General features: G+C 35.5%; 1 protein-coding gene across 1 annotated transcript in view; it reads right to left on the reverse strand.

The window, feature by feature from the left end:
* Window positions 1-26,650, reverse strand: part of LOC150100342 (serine/threonine-protein kinase DCLK1-like) — a 427,047-nt gene that overhangs the window by 388,372 nt on the left and 12,025 nt on the right. Inside the window, exon 2 of the mRNA XM_090402717.1 lies at window positions 21,236-21,990. Coding sequence (XP_090258843.1) covers window positions 21,236-21,976 — 741 coding nt within the window. The 5' untranslated portion in view covers window positions 21,977-21,990. The remainder of the gene's footprint in view (window positions 1-21,235; window positions 21,991-26,650) is intronic.

Consider the following 26,650-nt stretch of genomic DNA (forward strand, 5'->3'; position numbering starts at 1 on the left):
CGTTGACAATCGGTGAAGCTGTTGAGGTTCCTGTACGTGTTGACATCACCTGCGGTGCGTTTGGACGATGACGACGAAGTTGAAGGTTGATTGCGTCGCCTTTCTATGGCTGTATTCTTACATGCTTTAAGTTCGAAACCAGATACATTCACAGGTGTGGCATCATCCATCCAGGTTTGACTGATGACCAAGTAGTCAGATCTGTTCATAATGGACTCGGTTTCGATATCTTCGGCGTGCTCCACTAAACTCTGTGCGTTGATCGCTGAGACAAGTAAGACTCCCCGCCGTTGTCATGATCATCTACGTTTAATATCTGGACCTCCTCTGTGATCGCGGTAGTTAAAGAAACTGTCAATTCGCTTAACCAGCATCGGCAAGTGGTGTTTCTTCATTCTCTCGTATCTCCCTGACAGTGGGTGCTGAATTTCCGTAACCGTGATAAAATTTATAATCGTCTCTCTCTCTCTCGTTAGTCAAATACAGCCCGTCGATAGAAGTGACTCTGCTCAGTGCCACGTACACAAGTTGATTTTGTTGAGACTTGTCGTACTGAAAGATGACTCGATCGAAAGTGCCTCCTTGCGATTTGTGAATCGTTATGGCACAAGTGGGCTCGCCTACCTCCAAGCAGGACCGGCCTTTTCTATAAAGAGGCCTGGGTGCAAGAAACCTTTTGGGGCCCTAAAATATTTTTCAAAGGTAAAAATTAAAGGATTCGAAATAAACGTATTGTAAAACCTCTTACCTGCAAATGATTTTGGCACAGGAAAACAAAACAACAAAAAAAAAAAAACATTTGAAATATAATACGTTTCCGCAAATGTGTACCGACTGTGCCCACTCCATCGTGGGACCCGGGTGCATTGCACCCCCGAGATGGCCGGCCCTGCCTCCAATGCTCTTCCATTGTCACCGATCTTCCGGAATCTACATCCATTTCGTTCAATCCATCTTCCGAAGCGGAAGTCGCTTAGTGGCATAGTCGCTTACGTCATTTACATCCATGGGTTCGTGCGCCGCCGCCGAAGTGCTGGCGCCGTCAGCCGCGCCGCTTCCAATTTCTTTCGCTCCCGATACTTTCTTATTCGTTCCAATCCAGACATTGGGATATTACTGGAAAGCTGACGAGCTGCTCTTTCCCGTCGTATGCGTTCGGCATATTTCTGGCTGGCTTTCCGGCGAGTATAGGCGGACATTGTGAAATTTCTAAAATTTTTCAACTTCAATCCACATTTTCTTCACCAACACTGTATTGAAATTTAAGAATTATGCGTTAAATCGATAGATCTCGACGAGAGCTGTTGATTGACACAAAAACGAGCGTCCTACCACGAAAGAGTGCGAAGTTATACTGAGTGGAAGTTTCTGAGGCGCGGCGGATCGTACACAAACTGGCAGAGTCCCATCTTAAGGTCACTGATGAATCTTTATTCCCTCGGCTATCGAATGATATAAGTTTGGTTACCTTTAATACTTTAGAAATTATTTAGCCAAACCTTATCGAATGATTTCGTTACACTCAACTTTTCGTACAGTATCCCATAGTACTGTTCTGAATTTAAAAACGTATTCACGTTCAAAAAAAAAAAAAAAAATTTCCATGCTTTGTTTCTAGAGCAGGTTCTCGGCTAATCTAACCCTGAGGTATCAATGTTGCACAAGTAAATCAAAAGAGCTACTTGCAGCTCGCAAACCACCGGTTGCACATTTCTGATATACATATATGTAGTTTATTATTTTTGCTAATACAACATCGATAGTCTATGTCTAAAAACCCAGCAGTAACAGACAGAGCAATGGAAGATTGTTACTGTTGTTATTAGATAGGTTTCTCAAAATGCACAGTACCGATTAGGTTCGTTTTGTCCATTCGTAAGTGTTTATCTCGTCGCAAGCTAGAAAATCGAAAATTTGATATTTGAGACCATTATTAAAATTTGTCACGCAATCTCAATTTTAGTTTTAAACGGCAAAACAATCCGAAATGGCAATAACAACTACTCAAATGACTGAGAAGTTTCGTTAAATGCATATTTAAGATAATTTAAATAAATAAACCTACGCATATTTCTTAAAGAAATATGCGTAGGTTTCCACACAAGACATATAAATTATAAAAATCGAAATTTCATAAAGAAATTTTCCTAAATTACTTTTTTTATTTACTTCTTTGTCATTTCTTTTAGCAATGCAAAAAAATAGCAATAACGTAAATATGTTTTTTAAAAAATTTGCTCAGTAAAAAAAGCACACAAGTATTTAATTAGCCACTTTCATGAACATCATAATCCCTCGTAAGATATGGATGTTTTAAAAGTGTAATCTTGGTGAGCATGTGTAGTTCATCAGGTTGAGAATGCTTGTCGTTTTTAAAGGTAAAGTAAATAATGTAAATTTCAAAAAAAGAAAAGAAAAAAAAAAGAAAGGGGTTTAGAATTACATAAAATAATCAACATAGACGGGCTGCTCAATGTAAAAAGTGTTCTTTGGTTTTAACCGACATGTCTGCCCACAACGAGATGAAATAAATAAAGTTTTGGCAATTTCTTTCCTTTTCTTTTTTTTTTCTTCTCCCAACCGGAACCTAAGTTTGGTTTTTAAGCCAGTCAGGATCTAGGTGACAAGTACTTTGTTTCTTCTGATAACTTTTTGGGTATTTCAAACAGCTTTAATCCACAAATGTGTGGGACTCGTAGAGATGAATACAACAGTTAAGTACTAAGAAACGAAGTAGAAAGTTAACAGATGAATAATGTATATCTTCAGTGTTACTCATGGGTTTCCCAAAGAATTTATTCTTCTGCGAACTTTCTATATGATGTTTCGGATCGATGACAGCAAAGACGAGCATAATTCCTCTGGTTTGGGATGAAGGAGAAAACTGGGGATGCACCAATTTACAAGACGTGCTGTTTCCATCTTCAGTTTCCCCCCACCTTTTCTAGTTTCCGAAACAAACCCTAAAACACTTCGGCAAGACTGGGGAATGCGCAACTGAAAAAAAAAGAAAAAAAGAAAGAAACTTTCACAAACAATAGATCCATCCACCTCGGTGTTGTCTGATCTCGTTTACTGATAAATATTCACATGCGGGGCCGATCCGAGAGTATCTGATGCCCCTAGACAAAGAAAATTTAGGCGCTCCTATACAATGTCTCTATATATAAGTCTATATACAGAATTAATATATATAAAATAAATATATCCATCCACCTCGGTGTCTATATATATATATATATATATATATATATATATATATAATTATATAATATAATATAATATACACATAATCCTCAAGGGCTCACTCTAATGAGTACGGGCATGGCGAACCCGAGGCACCTGAAGCTGGACCACGCCTTACTTCATGAAATATACACCTGTTATATTATCTGTAGACTGGTACCTACTCTTCTTTCCCTCTGTATTTCTTTTCACCTTGCTCCTTCCCCCGAATGCTATTAGAGTATTCGAGGGCTAGGGGTGATTCTGTCCTATTTACTTATTTTTTTATCTCATGCACCTGCCCACCCCCAGTTAAAAATGGTGAAGACAAATCAGAACTCTATACCGCATCGGTCGTCGCGCGGGTTACCACGGGCCGCACTGGATGTCAGGCTTCCTGGACAGCCGGCGACAAATGGGCTACAGGAGCAAGATCCACAGAACTCTTAAGTATTTACTAGGAAAAAGTGGAGCATGGCTGAAAATCGACAAGTCATGCAGTGCTTCTACAGTTCAAACCCATCAGTTAAGGGATTTCAGAAACGAATGTTCCAATTTTGGCTTGAACGACACCCAAATTCTGAAATTTCATTCGAAAGGCTGATGCAGCAACGCAGCTTCATTATCAAACGCAAGGTATTTAGTGAACTTGAGCTGGAAGCACTGAAACCTCAAGCTGTAAAAGGAGACCGTACTGACCCTGAAGTGAATGGAGCAGAACCAGATCCCAACGTGGAGAATGCTGAAAATTTTGAAAATATACAAATAGTTGAAAGGAAGCTATCAGATAAGGAACAAGAACTCGCAAAAAAAATTATCGAGCAAATGAACAGCAACCAGGAACGAGTTAGGCTTCCAGTATTGAGACAAGTACCTGAACAAAAAACTGAAGGAACTCCTACAAGAGGCCAATAAAGCTGCAAGGGATATTCCTACTGGAACTATTGGGCAAACGAATCAACTTATGTACTCGATAGCCTACGTCGTAACATCTGAATTAGTATATAAGATTTAATAAAAAAAAATCAGCTAACGCCTTTTTATTCCCGTATACGGGAGTAGGCGAGGCCATTTAGCCTTATCTATAAGTATTATTTAAAAAAAATTTTTTTTTTATTTATATTATCACTGATCCCCTTAACTAGAATTTTAAATAAACCTGCTCATGGTTATCAAACTGCGCAAAAGAGCAAAGATATGTCACCTTTTATACACGGACGATCTGAAGCTGTATGCAAAATCAGAGAATGAACTCGGATCGTTGCTTAACACTGTGCACATATTCAGTCAAGACATATCAATGGATTTTGGCTTAGACAAATGTGCAATTGCTGGAATAACAAGAGGAAAGTTTGAAGATATGAACGAAATCGAGCTGCTCAATGGCGAAATAATCAAGGCAATAAAATTCGAAGACAGCTACAAATATTTGGGAATTTTAGAAGCATCACAAATTCTGCACAATAAGATCAAAGAAAGAACTAGAGCAGAATACATAAGACGATTAAGAAAACTCCTTAAGTCAATGCTTAATGCTGGAAATTTGATAAAAGCAATTAATACCTGGGCCATACCTGTTCTGAGATATTCAGCAGGCATTGTTGAATGGACCCAGCTAGAGATGGAAGATTTAGACCGAAAAACTCGAAAATTAATGACAATGCACCATGCCCTCAATCCTCGCAGTGACATTGATAGGCTATATCTATCACGCAAAAAAGGAGGTAGAGGATTATTACAAGTGAAGCAAGTTATTGAAGAAGAAAGACGAAATTTAAATGATTATCTGCAGCAAACAACGGAAAATTTTCTAATTGAGGTAAGGAAAGAGGGTTTATTTAAACCCATGGAGACAAAATTGGAATACAAAACCAACCAAGTAAAGGTGAGAACTGAAAGATGGAAAAATAAGGCACTGCATGGAAAATACCTTCACAGCATAGAGGACAGCGCTGACAGCACCTTGACCTGGCAATGGTTAAGAAATGGAGCACTAAAGAAAGAAACAGAATCGGTAATTTTTGCAGCACAAGAACAGGCCATTAAAACCAACGTTATGAAGGCAAAAATACAAAAAATTCAAGAAGACAGTAAATGTAGATTGTGCAAAGAAAAGGAAGAAACGGTAGACCACATCATAAGTGGATGCAGCAAAATCGCACAGATTGAGTACCGTAAAAGGCATGATAACGTAGCTAAGATAATCCACTGGCATTATGTAAAAAGTATGGGTTTGAAGTATCTAAAGATTATTGGAAGCATCAAGTTCACCAGAAAGTGGTTGAGAATGAAAAAGCTAAAATACTCGGGGATTTCAAAATCCAGACTGACAAAAGCTTGGTTGAAAAAAGTGAAAACAAGGGTGTTAAGTTTATCGAAATATCAGTACCAGGAGATAGTCGGATTGACGACAAAGAAAATGAAAAAATTACAAAATATCGCGATTTGCAAATCGAAGTTGAACGAATCTGGCAAAAGAAAACGAAAGTTGTTTCCATAATAATAGGTGCTTTAGGCGCCATCCTTAAAACATTGAAAAAACATCTAGAAGCACTCGAGTTAGATGGATTAAAAATTGGGCAGCTACAAAAGGCCGCTTTGTTCGGCACAACTTTCATTTTCAGAAAGTATTTCCACAACTCATAGGCCCTTGGGTAGGGCTCGAAGTAGTGGAATATAACCAGCCTTTTCTTAAGACTGAGGAAGCAAATCAAGCTTTGATGAATATTTATATATAGTCTTATATATCAGTCTATATATATATATATATTGTCTTAGTGGCCCTAGGCGCTTGCCTAGGTTCGCCTAATGATCAAAAAAGGCCCTGTTCACATGCAGTATATAATGCCACCCACAGAAATAATCACAGAAAACATCATTTATATAATATAATGAGAATTCCACCCACACAAATCGTAATCTTATCGTACATCCACTACCATGAATAGGCTCAAAGTTAAATAACCATCAAACCCTTCTCTAGAGTCTAGACTAGCGTTTTCCAAACTGTGTTCCGTGAAAAATCGTAATTAATAATTTAAAAAATAATAATAATAAATTTTGCGTATTTGTAGTGCACACTAATTTTGGATTATTATAATTTTTAACATTTTTTCGGTTATTAATATACTGGCACAGAATAATAATCAAATGACTGCAGAACACTTCATTTTGGCGGACTTTGCATAGATAAGTAGGAGTAGAGGTAATGATATCTACGAAAAAGGAGAGTAGTTCGAGTGGATGAAACAAAGTAGCCTTCTGCTGACACGTTTTTGGCATGTTTACACAGTGCTGCTGGTGGTGCGGTGAGAACTGTTAACCGCAAAGGAATATGTGATCAGTAAATACGTTGTGAGATTATTATTAAACCTCCATGGAGTTAAAAGACTCATTGCGGGAGGTCCACCTATTACAAACACACAGTTTATCATACCACGCCTTAAACATGTTTACTGTCTCCGCGCACACTACTCTCGGGCAATGCATTCCAAACACTCTCCATGACAAGATATAAAGTGTTCCGTCACTAAAAAGTCACGGAACTTTTTCGAGCCACTTAGTCTTCAATATGCAGGGTGGTGTTTTCGCACTACGCGAAGAAAATCGTCCACCACCCAGTGGACAATTGAGCTGCCCCCTCAGTCTCCAATAGTAAGACAGGGCTAAAACGGACTCGCCTAACGGGAATAAAAGACACCTGATTTATATATATTTGCGATCACAAACGCATAGTAACATTCATCTAGTTGCTGTATTTCCATCTAGGCCTCATATTGCCAAAGTATAATGCAGTTGAAAGAATGACAGAACATTGCTCCCTTCTATTGGAAAAGAACGGAGTTCGATTCTCATTATCACGAGAGAAATCTTTATATGGGGCTTTTCCATTGAAAGTGAGTTTAGCCAATCTCATTAGCGAGTAGCAGAGTTTCCCCCTCCCGAAACTCAGGTTTTTCAGCACGTATGAAAGTCCACGAGGAACACAAGTGACAGACAAAATATTACTGGTGAGCAGTGGATGACGTGGTAAGCCAATTGGGATTAAGTAGTGTAGAAGGTGAGATGTGTGGTGTAACCTCCCACGATGACTCATTGGAGGAATGTAAGAATAATATTTTTTAAATCCACTGTTTAACATTTTATTTAATATCTTGAAAATAACAAAAACAATGCGTAGTAAGAGTGATGTTATTCAGTGTGTTATTTTTCAAAAAAAAAAAAAAAAAAAAAAACCTTTGTTTTTCAGCTCCTATGTAGCTCCTATTTTAGCGGAAGTCACGTGTGCCGTCCATGCCGCTAAACTGCCCAAAGAAAGAGCATCGTAAATTCTATTCTAGTCGCTGATTTTTATTTTATTTATCTTTTTTTTCGACCGGTTACCGAGTTAGTCGATCTCTGGCACGGGCGACCGAGTTTTTTCTCCCGGAAACTCGGATTTTTCATCCCGTAATCTCAAGAAAATCGACCGTATTTTCACACTATTTTCAGACAGTAAACATAGTGTTAGGGACCACGAGAAGACTTCACTTCTCAGCCGCCTCTCTTCACTAGACGCCATGTATAATTAGTGATAGTCTTGGACCAGCTATCTCTGACTACCGATGAACTTCCCCCTCAGTCTCCAAAAGTCAGACAGGCCTAAAACTGCCTAGCCTACTCCCTATACGAGAATAAAAGGCATGAGCTGATTTTTAAAATTTTTTTGCGATCACAAACGAATAATAATAAGGATTAAACTAACAATAATACTACAGTGTTATTAAAAATGGTCCCTTAAGTTGCGCGCATAAACGGCCACTCAAACTCAGTCTCACTGTCGAAGACGACACATTAACACAGCAGTAGATCAGTAGCGAGTGATTTTTAAAAGCTTTTAAGTTTAACCCCGCTGCGATGCCAAAGATCAGTGAAAGCAACCACAATGACATTAAGAAACTTAAGGTTGCAAGAAGTTTTTAAGTTATCGCGGTTAATGAATTAGCTGAAACTGTGATATGTACACGTATAGCATATTTTATGTATAATTATATTCTTAGTTGAATAAAAATATGCAACTTCTTTCTTTTATAATTTTATAATAATTATAAAATTCTTTTATAAACTCTTTTGTTTATTATTCCATTTACTTTGGAGAATTTGTTAATTTTGCTAGAAATGTCTACATCTTCATTGTAACTTAATTATAGCGCAATAATTAAAACTGTCAACTTGTTCGATTATTTTCTCGTCTATTATTAATACTGAATATTATTAATATTCAGTAATATTTACTTTTAAATTACTCTTTAAAAGTAAATATTTGGCAACTGAATTAGCTGCTTATTCGGGAATGCTGCATTATCTCAAAACCACTATACTGCATAAGAGACGAGGTCAAGTATAGATTGAGAACGTGCGTTCAAATTCGGAGGTCGGTCATTACGGTAGACTGGTTACTGTTGCTTTGGGAATAAGATATGACCCAGGACAACAAACCTTTGAGAGGTTTCGGCTGCTTTTATATATTTATTTGAAAACACACAGCAGCAGTTTTCAATAAAGAAATAAGCTCAAGCAAAAAAATAAATTTAAAAATAATAACAACAAAGCCACTGTTCAAACAAAGTGTGCGTAAGCTATCTCCCCACCCATCCCCCTTCTTCGGCGTGCACAGGGTTCGTGCATCTGGTGGGACCCGAGCTGCGCAGCGCAGCAGCTGCAGCACGACGCTAAATAGCCCGATGCACTACAAAAAAAGCATTAACAACACGGTTTCATAAATCCTGCAAAACGTGAAAAGTGAACAATTATTCTCTGGAGACCCCGCAGTACTGGCAATCGTCACAAAATTGGCTGTAATTATTTCTTCGTTAAGCATATTTGCCCAAAAAAGAAGCTGAAACGTGGTCGCTGATTAAATTTTAGGACATTTTGTTAAGGTTTTGCATCCACAATTACTTATTGTGGATGCAAAAAAAAAAAACCTTAACAAAATGTCCTAAAATTTCCAGCGTGTTAATTTTTGAGAGAAGGCATGCATCTCACCTCTTTCAGCTTGAAAAACGACTTCAAAAATAATAAAATAAATTAAATCTCTCTCTCTCTACACATACATATATACAATTAAGTAGGAGATTTTTTTTCTTTCTTTTCTTGCTTATTTTATTTATTTTTTTTTTTTTTGTAAAACAATAGGTGCCGGTACTCATTCTTTACCAGAAGGAAAAATTGTTAATTTTGCTAGAAATGTCTAAATATTCATTGAAACTTAATTATAGCGCAAATAATTAAAACTGTCAAAAAATTGAAAATTCAAAGGATACGAAAAAATATATAAATAAAATAATATTTACTGATATTTTTACTTCATAATGAGATTTTGGAATAAGAACAGCAAATTATGTAACATATAGCATAAATTTGTTGTACAAGTTTATAAAGAAATAAGAAAAAAGTACTTTTTACTTATTTTTTAATAAAAATTTTTCTATACACGTTTACCTAGTATGCAAATCCGTAACGCAATTGAAAGACTGTACATTGGAAAAGAGCTGAGTTCAATTCTCGTCATGAAATTTTTTATATGGGCTTTTTCAACTGAAGGTAAGTTAGCCAATTTCACACGGAAGCAGTAGGGTTTTTCCTCCCACACACATACATATATACACACTATTGGCAGTGATGGTGGGCGGTAGATGGCGCTGTATCTGTAGTTGGAGGATTAAGTAATACGGTGAGCTGTAGCGGCGTAGTGTGCCATCCCAAAATGAGACCTTGGAGGTATCAGTTAATAATAATAATATAAAAAAGTCTTATACAGAAAATTTCTTAACAACAGAGGTAGTGAAAAATGTAAATTTCGTCAAAGAGTTAAGCTTATTTGCATACTAGGTAAACGTGTAAAGAATTACTGAATATTTCAAATTTCTCAATGTACAGCATCCGTATGTCAGGTGTCTGCTAATAAACGACGCACCACGCACCGTTTAGATAACAAGTAATTTTATAACCTCTCTCTCTCTATATATATAAAAAGATAAGTCGAAATTTGAAACGTTCAAATATATTTCAAATTTCAAATTTGAAATATATATATATATATTCTTCTATATATTCTTCTATATATATATATATTCTTCCTTCGTGCGGCCGCGCTTGGCCGCACGAAGGAAAACTTGGTTTCGAGTCTAGTCGGCGACTAGAGTAAATTTTTCTAAGCCTTTTTTCGACCGATTCCCGAGTTAGTCGATCTCTGGCACGGGCAAGCAGTCAATTTCTTTCAAAAGCTTTCGCCGTTCCTTTAAAAAAACTGTAAGAGTCCACACAACAAATGCTTTTAAAATGTGTTTTTGTTATTAATATTACCTATACAGTTTCAACGGACACCTAGTTCCTTTCAATCCAAAATGCTTTCATTAAAGAAAACACCTTCTCTAATGATGCCATTGCGCACGGTATTCCTAACAAAAAAAACTCCCAATGTCTATCATGTTCCCAAAACTAAAGTTTTCATTTTTCATTGTCTGAACTGTCTCAGTTCTCACCTTTCGCTAGTCGCTTACATCATATTTGTTCAAGGAACAATCTTAGATTTACATATATTCTTCACGTGTTTCACTTCATTGGCTATTACTTTTAGTATGTTGATACGAATTTTGAATATGTTTTGGATACCAAGATGGAGGGATAATTAACAAAACCCATTTAAAGTCATACAGCTCCTCAAAAGGCTTGGCCAGTTTTCCACGTACTCTAGAAAAAGGATCAAAGAAATTCAACATTTCCGTGATACTATTCTCTATCAGTTTGAGGTCCAGGAAAGTGGATATAAAAAAATTTGCATTTTTTTTTCTTTTTCTATTGAGCATTTGTTCTGTCAGAGCAATCAGTTCTTGTGAAACTTCACTTCCAATTATGTCCTCTCGCTCAATCGTTTTGATAGTGTCACTGCCCGTTTTAAGTTGGCTGTAAATGAACTGGAGAGGTTGTGGATTATTTAAAAAAAAAATCTTCACTTCCAATTATGTCCTCTCGCTCAATCGTTTTGATAGTGTCATTGCCCGTTTTAAGTTGGCTGTAAATGAACTGGAGAGGTTGTGGATTATTTAAAAAAAAAATCTCTCAAGATTTATCTTGTAAGAGAAAATGTGACTTGAGATGAACATACATTTCGATCATTCTTTCCACAGCAGATGATATGGAAAGCCATCTCGTCTTCTCATTTCATGAAGTGGCTTGTATTCCACTTCAACCAAATTGCAGAATTTCTGTGCAGCAAATCTAATAGTGAAAATGTTTCACTATTAATAGTTGATTCCACGTCAAATGGTAGAATATCTCCACTTGTTTGCAAAGCGTAATGCACGATATGTGCAGCACGGTTTGCTCCCAAAGATGTTGGCACCACAAAACGCCATTATAAAAAAAAAAATCTCTTACAAGATAAATCTTGAGAGATTTTTTTTTTAAATAATCCACAACCTCTCCAGTTCATTCACAGCCAACTTAAAACGGGCAATGACACTATCAAAACGATTGAGCGAGAGGACATAATTGGAAGTGAAGTTTCACAAGAACTGATTGCTCTGACAGAACAAATGCTCAATAGAAAAAGAAAAAAAAATGCAAATTTTTTTATATCCACTTTCCTGGACCTCAAACTGATAGAGAATAGTATCACGGAAATGTTGAATTTGTTGAAACTCAATTTATATTTCTCCAATGTGAGCAGAATGTGACGTTCGTCCTACAAGATTTTCGAATGCCAACAATTTCGCTTGTATTCCTTTCGTGGGTATAAAATACCCTATCAAAACTGACCAATTCCAATCATATGTATACTATGCTTGAAAAAATTATTCTTGTGCAGCAAGACGCTCCCCTTCGCGCTTATGTAAGTTAGTTAACAGCTTGCACTGTTTGCTGCAATTGTTTCTTTGTGCTTCTTCTTAGCAATGTGCCGTGAAATATCTGACCAACCACAATGCTCAATAGAAAAATCAGCTTCACAAACACATTGTGAATTTTGTAACTTTTCAGTTTTATGACAATGATTATTTAACATTGTGACTTTCGGTTAGGAAAGTGAATTCTTGTTTCAACCAGTCTGCGAAAAAGTATACTTTCACTTGAGCATCTCATGAACTATTTTCCACAAATTAAATCTACAATGAATTACTAAACTCTTAAAATAATGCTACAGAGTTTACACCACCAACAACAACGCCACATCACTACTTTGAAAAACATCAAAGAAAATACTAGAATTCATTCGCGCTTGTCTATCGTGTCGGCTATGCTCACACAAAAGTCGATTTTTCATCTGACTTTCGCATAGGCAGTATCTATGTGAAAGTCAGATACTGCCTTTCTATATGAATAGAAAGGCAGTATCTGACTTTCTATATGAATAGAAAGGCAGTATATATGAATAGATATGAATGTAATTTTTTTTCCTTTAAAGTAATAATTACTTTAAGGGGGGGAAAAAACGGGAGAAAGTTTACGTCCCGTTTGCATTTTCTCAGGACAGTGAATCAGTGGCTGAAAAAGAGGTTAATCCCGTTAAAGACTGGGGCGTCTGGTCACCCTAATATAATGTGAATCCCACCTACGAAAGGTAGGTGGGATTGATTAAACCTTTTGTACACATTGATTAAACACATTGATTAAACCTTTAGTACATTTTCGCAACGGTGGCCTAAGGGTAAGAAAAATACCGGAAACCTGCTCTAAAGACCAACATAACATGATGTACTAACAAGCCACTTAAGCAGGACAATAGTCTCTAATGTACTGGACAACGGTCTCCCACTGGATGAAAACGGGTGAAACCATCTACTATCTAGACATTTACAAACATCCATGCCACAATGGATGCGAATCCCAAAGACCGATGGTCGGAAAAAAGAGAAACTATCCACTTAGTCAACCACGGCGACAGGTGCCTCTTCTGGACATCACTTCCACTAGATGCAATTTTCAAAGTTCCAAAAGTAGTAAAAAATCTGCTAAAATAACTAAAATTATATCAATATTTTCATTGGAAAATATAGTACAAAAGTTAGAAAAAAGAACCCCGAACGTGTCCTAATTAGACAAATCTTACTGAAAAGCTGACGATAATGTTCAAACGGTTGTGGCAAGCAGCTGACGGTGAAGCATTCATATGCTGTTTCTATGGTAACTACACCTCTGCATTGGGTGGTCACATAGTACTGTACTGTAAAGAAAATCAATGGTCTAGGAGGAGCTGATAGGGGAGATAGGAGTTAACAGATGAGTAAAAGAAAATGTTCGCTTACATATAATGTATTTTGAACGTAAATATAGACATGATTATCTACTGCTTTTCGTTAGCGTACTATGTGTATACTAGCAAGTTGTTATAATTACAATCAGTGCCGGCGCTAGGGTCTTTGCCGCCCGCATGCAATTTCTATCTAAGCGCCCCTGTAACGATCCGGGCGTGTGTGGTTCTTTAACGATAATAAAAATTTAAATTATTTGAAATTTCTTAAATAAATTTTGACAGAACAGCCACACGTTGGTTCGCTAAATGTAACGAACCGGAGGTGTTGACTAGGCAGGATAATCGTTAAAAAACCGAATATTCAAAAAATTCTCAAAAGTTAAAGCAAATTTTGATAAAGCCATTTCACTTTAATCGTTGAATATAATGATACAGGGATTAGAGCCTTCTCACCGACCCAAATCGCTAACAAAATTAAAATGAATTTTAATTAAAGTTAAAATTAATTTGAACTAAAGTTTAAAAAATGCTTGCATTTTACAAGTTACTAAATTCTTAGTAACTTGTAAAAAATTTTTAATAATTTTTATAAGTGGAACTATCTTTTAAGGAAATAAAAGAAACTCAAGATAGATGAGAAAATAAGAAAAGAATTTAGAAATAATTAGAACATTTAATATAAGTATTCAAAAAAATAACATCTTTACAGAATAACAGAAAATAAATTAAATTACATAAATATACTTGAAATTTTTTAAATTAAAATTTCAGGGTTCTTGATTTCATATTCACAAAATTAGAAATAATGGTCTTAACGTCTAATTCCGCACATATATCATTTTCAATAGCTATTAACGCCAAACTAACAAGCCTTTTTTGTGACATACTTGTTCTTAAGTAGGTTTTAATCAATTTCAACTTGGTAAAGGAACGTTCACCGCTGCTACACTAACAGATAAGGTTAATAGTATTCTTAAAGCAATTGAAAAGTTAAATTATTGGACACAATAAAATTAAGAATATCGAAAGGGTTTTGAATATTTAAATTATCCTTCCAAAAAATATCCCGGAAAGCACATAACTCGTCATATAGTTCTATTGCATTTATCTTTATTGTCGCCGTTCTTCAAGAGAATCTCTAAATTGTCACAATTTTTTCGTAAATCTTCGTTATTAATTTATAGTAATCTATACAAGAAATTGAAATTACCATAATATGTTTTTAGTTGTTCAAAACGTTCTATTAACGAACACATTGCAAATCTAGAAGTGTATAAAACACATTCACTCTAATTGTAAGTGGAGGTTTCTGTGATTTAGAAGTTCACATTGCATATTCCGGTAATTGGACCACATATTTTTTATTAAGCTATATAAAACACAATGAATAAAACCCGACAAGTTTCGTAAGTCGTTTGACTTACATCTTCATGGGTAAAAGGTAACTTAAAGTTTAAAACACAAATAAAAGAGAAATTATTAATAATAGTTCATACTATACAGTTGTAGCCGTCTGACTATTCATAAAATTAAAAATCAGAATGCAGATTCAAAGCAGTGCTGAGTTTAAACAATGCTGGATGACGCCACGTTCTGTTGTTCACGTTCATAATGTCCGGGGTCTGATTGAGGTATATTTTTTATTAAAGCTGACCAAACTTGGTGGAGAATTAAGCCTTGATTTTTATTGCATTCTATTGGGATTTTAAGCATGTTTGCAGGCTTCTTGAAATTTCCTTATGTAACAGTTTTTTTTTTTTTTTTCTATGTACATGTTTGTTTTCTGCCAGAGTACATTGTGGCCGGTGGAAGTGGTATGGTATGGAAGCTTAATTCTCCCCCAAGTTTGGTCAGCTTTAATAAAAAATATACCTCAGTCAGACCTCGGACATTATGAACGTGAACAACAGAACGTGGCATCATTCAGCATTGTTTAAACCCAGCACTGCTTTGAATCTAATTCAAAAAATTGCATTCTGATTTTTAATTTTATGAATAGTCAGACGGTTACAACTATATAGTATGAACTATTATTAATAATTTATTTTTTCTTTGTGTTTTAAACTTTAAGTTACCTTTTACCCCTGAAGATGCAAGTCAAACGACTTACGAAACTTGTCGGGTTTTATTCATTGTGTTTTATATAGCTTAAAAAATATGTGGTCCAATTACCAGAATATGCCATGTGAACATTCACTCTAAATTTATCTTCTGGCGATTGTGGCGTTTCGTCATGATGCTCGTAGTCAAACTGTTGTGTCTTCTTTCGTCATCCAACTTCCATACCAGTTTTAAATTCTTGTTCTCCATCCACCTCTTCACTCCGTTCTTTTGCCGTTTTTAGAACTTCTTTAAAATTTGTATCTCATCGATACTCTAGTAAGAATATTTTTTTAAAGTTTTCGATAGATTCTAAAGTAAGTGTAATGTTCATATTTTTGTCTTGAAGCATTTTACTCACAGGGTTTATTCTGTTAAGTAAATCATGCCAAGTTATAAGAGAGCAAATAAATTTGTACTCCTTTATTTTAGCACATAATGTTTGTGCTTCAGGCTGAGTTTCTTTATTAAAATTTTCATTATTTAAAATTTCAAAAAGTGCATCGTAAATTTCTCCTAACTGATATCGTAGAGGGCGGATTGCATTAATTTTACTTTCCCATCGCATTTCTGATGGCTGTTTCAATGTTAATTTTTTTATTAACTTTAAAAGGATTGCCCAACGTTTGTATGATAAAGTTTGCAACAAAAGCAAAAAACAGAATTTAAAGTTACGGAATAAATGAGCCATGTTCTTGGCATGAGCTCCCCATTTTCCATTATAATACATGTCGCCAAATTTACGACCATATGTATCTCTGGGATATATTATGTTTTTCTTTTGAACAGGTTCCATTTCATTTAAAACAACTCGGAATTTTTCATCAATATTTCCCCATTCACCTGGATCTTCTAAATTTACAGAGACTAACATTAGTTAGAGCCTGTGTAGCTCAGTGGATGTGACGTTTGCACACTATTGCGCTTGGCTGCACGAAGGAAGACTTGGTTTCGAGTCTAGTCGGCGACTAGAGGAAATTTTTCTAAGCCTTTTTCGAATGGCTCCCGAGTTAGTCGATCTCTGGCACGGGCAAGCAAAGCGGGTTTTTTCTTCTGGAAACTCGGGTTTTTCGTCCCATAAACTCAAGAAAATCGACCGTAGAACTCACATTATTTCAGACATCAAATACGAGTGTTAGGGTTAGGGACCACGAGATGGCAGCACCTGTAGAGCCATCTCTCTTCACTGCATCCCACTTAATTGGTGATAGCCTTGGGCCAGCCATCTCTGACTGGGTACCAGTGGAGATTGAACTGTCCACTCAGTCTCCAAATAGTTAGTTCGATAGGGCTAAAACGGCCTCACCTACTCCCTGTATATACAGACAGGAATGAAAAGGCGTTAGCTGATTTTTTTTTTTTTTAGTTCACCACGAAACTAACATTGTAAGTTTCGTGGTGAACTAAATTTGTAAATTTAGTTCACCAATTGACAACAATTGTAAATTTAGTTCACCACGAAACTAACATTGTTAGTTTCGTAGTGAACTACAACTAAATCTTCTCCTAACTATTTTTCACTTAAATCATGCATCTTGTTATCTTGTTCAATAGTTGCAATAGTACTTTCATGCAAACTGGATGATGTACACAGTTCTTCAACTCTGATTTCTGATGTATTGAGTTGGTTACAATCTGCATCAGAATATTTTAATATTTTAACAAATTTATTAAGAGCCCCAGTTTGTTTCTAATATCTGCTTCTTTCGCAGCATGACGCTTACGATTTTGTGCACCGGATAACTTTTTTTAAATTTTTGAATCCATTTCTATTTTATACCCACAAGAAATTATTACACAATACAACACAACACAGAGACGAAATAATAGTCCATGCTGTGCTACTGTCAATAGTCTACTGAGATGTATACCATATGACTGGTTAACTAGCAACAAATGTTTTGTACGAATATTCATTTCTGCACATAAAAACCGTTCACATTTCACTTTAGATAGACTGCAGTAGACACAACATTCTGCAGGCAAGCATTTAGCCTGCTCTCGCTGCAAAATTGTAAACAACTGGCTGATCAAAGAGGCGGCAATATACATTTTTTAAACATTTTTATTGATGTATCGTGCCTTATTTATTTTAAAATTGATCATTCTAAGAATTTTTTTGTTTTATGATAAAAATGAACTTATGAACCATGCCCCAGCAACGGCGCACCCTTCATAGGGGCACCCACACTGCATGCTCTGATTGCCCGCTTCCGTCGGCTCTGATTACAATGATTAAAATAGAAGTGGATCCAGATTTAGTTTTATCTTTAATGCTATTGCGTAATTAATATCAATTACTTCAACTTCAAAATAAGCTTCGCTGTCAGTGGAGCTATCCATTTTTTTTTTACCAACGAGAAGGCATTATTACATTAATGGGTTATTTATTAATTTAAAATTTAAATTTGAAAGAATAATAAATCAGACAAACCTGGATAATATGAAGAACAGGACGATGGAGATATTTAATGAAATTCATTACCAAAAAATGATGTGATTTAGGAAAACAACATGAAAAGTGAAAACCATATACATAAGTAACGAGATACCAAAAGGTAGATATAAAAAAAAACAAGAAATTTTGGAAGGTAATGAATTTAAAGATTATAAAATTTAAAATTATGAGCTAAACAAACAAAACGTGGTAAAGAAAACCATCCAGCATGATGATGGCGATCCTCCGAAACGGTCAGCACAAACCGTCATAATGCTGGCTAGTTTTCTTTACTTTTTTTTTTCTTATGTGGGTGTGTTTAGCTCATAATTTTAAGTTTAATAATATTTAAATTCATTGCCTTCCAAAATAATTTCAGCTAGCTGAAAACCAAGCAGGGTAACTAGGTTTTCGTGCTCTAGACAATTTCGTAGCTAAGCGCCTTTAACTGCATGACAATTATAATAATTATTAAATAAACGCTCATAAACTGCTCAATGAATACCTCCTTCAATTTACAACCTCTGCAACTTCCCCAGTGGCAAATTCGTTGCTATGGCTCTGGTCATCTGATGAAGGATAAGAAAGTTAATTACCCACAATATCAGGTCCTTCTTCACCAATGCCTCCTATAAGATATATAGGAGGTGATGGTGAATAAGGACCTGAAATTGTACACTCTGCATCCCATTTTTGCTTAACAAATTTTAAAACTTTACACTGTGCAGCATTGAAGTAGTAACCCCATGCACTTGTCCATTCACCCAATCAGTTCAAATCCTTTTGCAAAGCCACAATCTACTCTACTTTTCTTAGGTCTTCCCAACTATGAATCATCTGCAAACTGCATATATTATCATTTAAATCTTTCCCAATATTATTAACATAAAAGTTAAACAGCAATGGTCCAGAAAATTTGATACTCCATTTACAATCACATCTACTGATGATATAATCTGATTTAGGACTCTCAATCCTCTTGTGCCATCAGTTATATTGCCTAAGATTGCTGTTCCTTAAGAACTGAAGAAAAAAACATCAGGTTTGTTAATTCTTTGTGTATCTCCTGTTCACTTACAAGTATCTCTCTCCTCACTCAAGCTTTGTGTGATATCACATTTTGCCACTATATACTTCAATGATGAATTCAGTTATATATAACCTCTACAGTGATTACCATTACCATCAACTAATATATCCCACATAATATATCCAGTAACTATACCAATATATCACTAGATTCTGCAAAGGCATCTGACAAAATACTATACAGAAATCTGTTTGTTCTTATTATTATTGCCATCAGATCTCCATGGAATCAAGAGATTCCTCAATGGGAGGACCCATTGTGAGTAGAACAGTGAAGCGCGATTTGAACTCATTCACTATTCCACACTCACTATCCTCTCAGACAAAGCATTTCACTCACCAACCACTTCCCATGCAAAAAATATCCTTCTCACTCCCCTGCTGCACAAATACAGATTTATGAAAATATGTTTATTAAATTTAGTAAATAAATTAATAAATTATACAAACTAAAATAGATGGGGTGAAAAAATAGGCATATGGTGTAAACAAGAGAGCAGCATACTGATAGGCATGAGGAAGTAATGCACAGAAAATTGAGTTAAATAGAAAAAAGGTGAGCAATGGAGAACCACAGCTATCTTAGAGCTGCTGCTCAATTTTTGTTAATGAGAATAGTATGGAAAGTAATATCCAACTATTTTCCAATGATTCAAAGTTGGAAAGAATGATCAGAACAATTCCAATACAAAATCTTTGTTGGATGATTTGAACAGATCAATGTTATGGGCAAATGGAAATGAGCATGAATTCAATGTTGTCAAGTTACAAGATTGTTCAATTTGGATTAAACAGATTGCGGGTTTTAGTTAGTTGGAATTATGAAAAGAAAAAAAAAAAAGTATTACATGGTGACTGCATGTGTATTATTTTGCAAGGGTACCTGTTTTTCAGAATGAAAAACACAAGTTTACAGATGGAAAAACTGTGCAACTTCATATGAGTTGACTAGCTTACCTTCAGTTCAAATATCCTTATAAAGATTCTTCCACCTGGATAGGATGGAAGATATTCTCAACTGAATATTTTATTAATAGAAATTTGAACAGAAAGGCAGTTGGAGTTCATGGATGGAACACATTGCTAAAGTGACAGAATCAGAACAGATGACTGCAATGTTGAAGAGAACACAAACATGCAGGAATAAAGACATTCTTCTTCTTTGTTAACAAAGCTTTGATAACACCACATCTGAATTACTGTTTTTAGGACAGGGTCACTGAGCTTTTAGTCAATGAGGAAACATGGGGAAGGTTTTAGAAGTAGGGTAACCAAGATACTTCTGGCCAACAAAATGTTGGGAGAATATGCTATAAAGGTTTGATAAATGGAAGAGAAAATATAACAGAAGCACAAAAGTTAGCAAGAATATTTTTAGTATATAGATATAGATACAAGAAAGATTTTTCAATTCATTGCTGATGAAGGGCAAAAGATTACTCCTGGAAAATGAGTGCGAGATGTCCAATTTTTCTTGTGGTGTGTAATGGAGTGAAATAAGTGAAATATTGAAATAAGATGCCACAACTTACTTTGAGCACCTCGAATGTGTTCAAGAAGTGGTAAGAAAAGTATTCAGGTGTTTTGTGGATTACAGGGCTCAGGGATTAAGAGTTTAAGTAATTTTCAATAACTGAAATGAATCCTTGAACTTTGGAAGCACCAATATTATATAACAAAAGTACCCATGTCTGGAAATATCAACATTATAATTACAATATTGAAAAAACTCAAGAATTTCATCTATAAGCTGGTTTTAACATTTATTTTCAATATACTTCATTTTTGGAATTGTAAACTGATACACGCATGTCTAACATCTGCTTTGTATTTTTTTTATTTTATTTATTTATTGGGATATTTAATTTCAATAATTTTATACTTTGTCAGCGATTCTTTTTTTTTCTCACTTTTTACTTTCTGAAACAAATGATTCATGGATATCAGTCTGCTTGTATACCTGAATATATCTGCCTGTATTTCCAAACTGATATACAATCTATTTCTGTATTATACAAACTGGCTATATAATTTTACTCTTGCCAGCCAAATCTGCATGTTTAGCACCACTAGTATAAAGGAAAACTTCATATCTGAATTATCAATGTAACATAATTCTGCAAACCATAATAACAAGAATAAAAGCTTACCTGTCTCCCACTGAGTGTAAATATTTTTCGAACTGCACCAGTATCCAGCTTAATAGCATTGGTAATGTCACCTAATACTTGATCAAAAGAATGGGCAGTTTTTTTGTTCAACAAAATCCGAACTGCTTTTCGAGGTTTAATGCCATTTCGTATAACAGTGACTAGTTTGGGCTTAATAAAATGTCTAGGTTCTTTAGAGTCATTTTCTATAATCGATGATGGTTCTGACTTGACCAATGAAATGTTTTCATCTGTTTTACGAGCACCAATCCACAAAGGTTTCTCACTTTTTGCATAATCAAGTCTAATAAAATGATCAGTGGAAGAACAAACATAACTCTCTCCATCCTGCAGTTGGGCCAAAGAAGTAATTTTTTCTTTACCGTCAACGTTGAAAATTAATCGCACACCTTTAGGTAAATTTACTTGATCTGCTAATACACGAGTAAGATCTTCTAATAAAGAATCAAAAGTACGAATTCTTTCTGTGGATAAGGCATATATAAACCCTTTATAAAAACGATCCCCATTTCTATAAAAGCGAACCTTCTTGGCCTTTTTCTCTTGACACAGTTTCTGTAGACTAGTTCTCATTAAGCATCCATGTGCACTGTGTGTTGGGCTAGAGCGTCCACCACGAGACATGCGAAATATTCCTTGCACTTGATCTCTCCTTTCATCAGAATTGTTTCGTGTAAGAGATGTGGAAAAATGCTCGTTGCATAAGTTCTCAGATGTCATTGTTACAAAGTAATCTAGAAAATAACAGGAACAAAAAGATTATGAACAACATTAACATACAACAAATAAGCACTAAAATAAAAAAAAAATTTCAAACCCATCTTTATTATTTGAATTTCACTTAACTCTTATATGAGTTTCAAATATTAAGTTTGGGAATTTTTTTTGGGGGGGGGGGATAAATAAATAGACATTAAATAACACAAATGTTTTGCTTTAGTTACACTTTCAGGTCTTCTACCATTCCAAGCATAGCATATACAGAATTCTGAATGAATGTAAAACATTACAGTGCACAGACAGGCTATACACTATCCATCAGATGAAAAATATATAAAAATGCAAAAGTTTTGGAAGTCATCAATAACATCACAAATCCTTATGGAAACAGATCACCAGAACTTGGGAACAATAGCATGCTAAAATAAAATAAAAATTGTTTTTCTTCCCAATTCAAAAATATTTGTAGCATAAGTGATGACCTCAGAATATCACTGTGGAAATGGTGTCTGCCTTCATAAGAAAGATGGTTGTAAGTTAAATTCTAGTTGCTGAGTAGAGGGACTTTTTCTATGTCCTTTCTTTAATCAGATCCTAGGTTAGTCAGTCTCTGGGACAGGCAAATGGATTTTTTTCTCCCAGAAACTTGGGTTTTTAATCCCACAACTCAAGAAAATTGACTGGAGAAGTCACATTATTTTATACAATAATATATAGTGTTAGCATTAAGAACCATGAGATGATAGCAGTTTAGATGCCATACTGTCATCCTCAGATGCCAGTTAAAATCACTAATAGGCTGGCTATCTGTAATTTACTATAGGTGGAAATGGTTGCTCCCCACTTGAGTTTCTAAAAGTTACAGTTAAATGGCCTCACTTATTCTTTTGGAGAATAAAAGGCATTGGTGGATTTTTTTTTTTTTATATTGAACTCAAACACAAAACATGTTGAAGTAGTGGCATGTTGCTTTACACACCTAATAATTGGTAAATAATTGGTCAATAACTGGTAAAATATCCTGCCTATGGCAACCTTCTGACACTTGAACTCCAATGACAAAGCCTTTTTATGCCTCTGAGTCCTATGCCACTCAACTGCTAACAGCAGAACTTACTATCATAGAAACAAAAAAAATAATACATAAATAAATCCTCTTTGCCTTTTATTCCCTAAAGGGAGTAGCAGAGCTCCTTTAGTCCTAATGTTTTGAAGGCTAGTCAGCAGCCACTCTCCATCCTTCAAGCCTTATTTAATGACAGCGAGCCCAAGCTATCAATAAATCAAAACTTTTAAGGAGTGTTTGTGTGGGGGGAAAATGGCAGACAATTGCTGCCATCTCATGATCTTAAATCCTGACACTCATGTTATCTGTAATAATATGAGTTCTAAGGTCAATTTTTGTAAAATGTGGTGTTAAAAACCTGAGTTTCCAGGAGGGGAAACCCTACTTGTCCATGCCAGAGGTAACATAACAAACACAGTTCTTTCTACAATTTATTGTTACATATTCCCAAAAGGAAGAATGGTACTGGACAGAAAGTTAGGCAACGAAATTGACTATGGACACAGACTTTGAGATCTGAAATATGGAACATGCAGACTTTAACTGGAAAATAAAGGAAATGTTGAAAGAAACTTAGGTTCAGTCATCTTGAAAGAAACTAAAAGGAAAGGTAGTGTGTTTAAGACCCAGGGTGGTTACATACACATTTGAAGTGGCATGGATGAGGTGAGTAGAATGTGAGTTGCTATTTCTTTGTCAATAAAGAAGAAATGGAAAAAATTATTAAAAGCTGAGAGGAAATCAGTGGTGGTTATTAGGAGTAATTCCCAATGTTCATGAAACTGAGATTGTCATCATAAGAACATATACTCTTACTGCAGATGCACTCAAGAGGCAAAAGATGAGTATTTTGAGCACATGGGTGAATTGATGGAGATGTGTCAAGATTATTATTATTATTATCAGAGTTTTTACACCAAGCTCTTAATCAGTTAGTTAGTTATTCACATGTGACATCATATGGTCACTTGCATACATCATTGGGTTTAGGGAGTGAAGTCTTCTGTTAGCAGAAGGTAGGATTGCAGATGTCCTTTGCACAAATAGTAGGACAATTACAAACATCCATGCCTCTGGAGGGATTCAAACCCACGGTCTCTTGGCTGGAGAGCAGATATTCTAACCATTTGGCCAACAAACTAGTCACCAAACATTGGCAATCATAAATCAAGACCTTTTTTGTTCTTAGGAACCTAAATAACAGAACTGATGAAAAGATTGGGGATTTAAAAGTCAGACCTTTTGGTGAGGATGTTGTATACAAAATGATAATGCTAAAAGAAAGACTGGCTGCATTTTATGAAGAACAAGAGTGCCAGTTAATAAATTCGTACTTTCAGCATAAAGATATCCACAGATTTACTTGAGTACAGTATACAAGAGATTTAAGTTCTATTATTGACCATCCAATTACAAATAACAAGGACACATTAAGAGATGTGTGAGTATTGAAGGGTGAAGAGTATGGTAATCATTACCTGTTACTTGCACAGATCACTGTACCTAGAAGAGTTAAAAGAAAAAATGAACAAGATGGTGACATTGGGGCAAATTAACCATGATATGTTTGTCTTCTTCAAGACAAGAGTGTTAAGAGGAGTGTATAAAAGTAGGGGCAATCAAAGACTGAATGGAGTACCATTTAAATCTATAATCACAGCTAAGGAAATGCTTGGTTTTGTAAAGGAATTTGAATCATAGTAAGGTAGAGTGAATGACAGGAGAAGCTACTGAAACCATCACTGAAGAAGGAAATATATAAAGCTTGCCTTACTTCTGGAAGAAAGAAAGGAGGATCAGGAAACATGTCAAGTTAATAAAGAGAAAAGTGTAGAAAAATTGTATAAAAATATAAGGAAGAATGTCAGAACAGTTTGTTGCAAGATTAATCAGTCATTAGGATATAACAGGTTGGCTCAGGCATAGGGAGACCATTGGGAACATGAGAACAGCAAACTGCAGATCACATCTAGTGATGCCAATACCTGTAACAGCCTGGATGAAACATTTTAAGGATCTTCTTATGGAGGATAGGAAGGAATCAATGAAGAAGACACAGGTGGTGATCTAAGGATATTGGAGCTAATGGATCCTTTCCTGGAAGATGAGTGTGAGATGCCATGGTAAGGTCATAGAATAGGAATGCAGCTAATCCAGGAAAATTACCCATGGAATTATGGAGGTAACCAGTTGCTAAGAATAATAACAAGAATGTAAAATCAGTCCTAGAAGGTGGTGCAACTCCTGATGATTGGTCATTATATATAACTACTATCTTTAAAAAGGGTAATTAGAACAATCCTTCAAATTAGAGAGGCATTAGTGTAATGGCTTCCATGAGTAGATCATTAAATAAAATTATAACTACAAGGTTAGAGAAAAGTATTACCTTTTGTGTGTCAGAAGAAAAGGCTATTAGTGCTGAAAGTCCTGCATCGATAATATTTTCACCTTAAGACAGATCACAGAAAAGAAAATTGCTAAAGGGCAGGAAACACATTTGACATTTGTAGATCACAAAAAAGGCCTAGATTCTGTTTCCATAGCAGATTGATGAGGAGGATGAATGTGAGTGAGCTTATCATTTGCTTAAGAAAATATATAGAAGTTGCAAAATAGCTGTTAAGTGTGTGTGAGGATGGGGGATATCAGTGGAGTTTGTAACATTCAAAGGCCTGAGCGACAAGGATGTGGAACGTTACTGATCCGCTTTAAGATCTAAGTTGATGCAGTGTGGCACGATGAAATGCTTCACACAGCTACGGGAGTTGATATAGGGAACGATATCATTCATTTAGTCAGTATAGTCAAGGCAGAAGACAATTTCAGATACTTGAGAACTATTATTCATAAGTCAGGAATGTGTCAGAAAGATGTAGATCATGTCAACCAAGCTCACAATGCTATTATTAAAATTAATGGTGTACTATAGAATCAAGACATTTAAAGGAAATGAATAAATTGATGCTCCAAATGATAGTAGAAATGTATGGGAGGGAAGGATGAATCTGTGAGGAAAAAAACCAAAGTAACTGACAATCTGATAGGAAAACTGACAACCATAGTCTAAGACCAACTAACATAGCTGCTGACCAGCATATAGGTTGGTTGTGCAAATTCATTCGGCTTCTCTTCTATCTTTCATTCATTTTCTTACCTTAAAAAAAAACAACTTTTCAATGCTGAGAAAGCAGAAGCAGCCAAACCCTCCTTGTTGAATATGATTAGCAAACTGTCTTTTGTAATTTAATTAAAAAAAAAAAAAGCCAAACAAACATTGGGCTATTTGTGCTCAAATCAAGGTGATTCAAAATTGCGATACTTATAAATAGGCCTAAGTTCGATTCTCATCACGACGGGAGGAATCTTTATCTGGACGATTTCAATCGAAGGTGAGTTAGCCAATCTCATATAGAGGTAGCAAGGTTTTTTTTCCCGGAAACTCGGGTTTTTCATCCCGCATACAGACAAATCAGCCCTTCAGAACACACACAATTTACAGACAAAAAATACTAGTTGTAGTGGTGGTGGTGGAGGTGGGCAGTAGATGGCGTTGATGGAGATGATTCGTAGTAGAGGTTCAGTGTAGTGGTTGAGACAGTTGTAGG

Source organism: Typopeltis vanoorti, chromosome 13 (genome assembly GCF_054136105.1).
Source record: "Typopeltis vanoorti isolate ZY-2024b chromosome 13, IOZ_Tvanoo_1.0, whole genome shotgun sequence".
In the NCBI taxonomy this organism is placed as follows: Eukaryota; Metazoa; Arthropoda; class Arachnida; order Uropygi; family Thelyphonidae; genus Typopeltis; species Typopeltis vanoorti.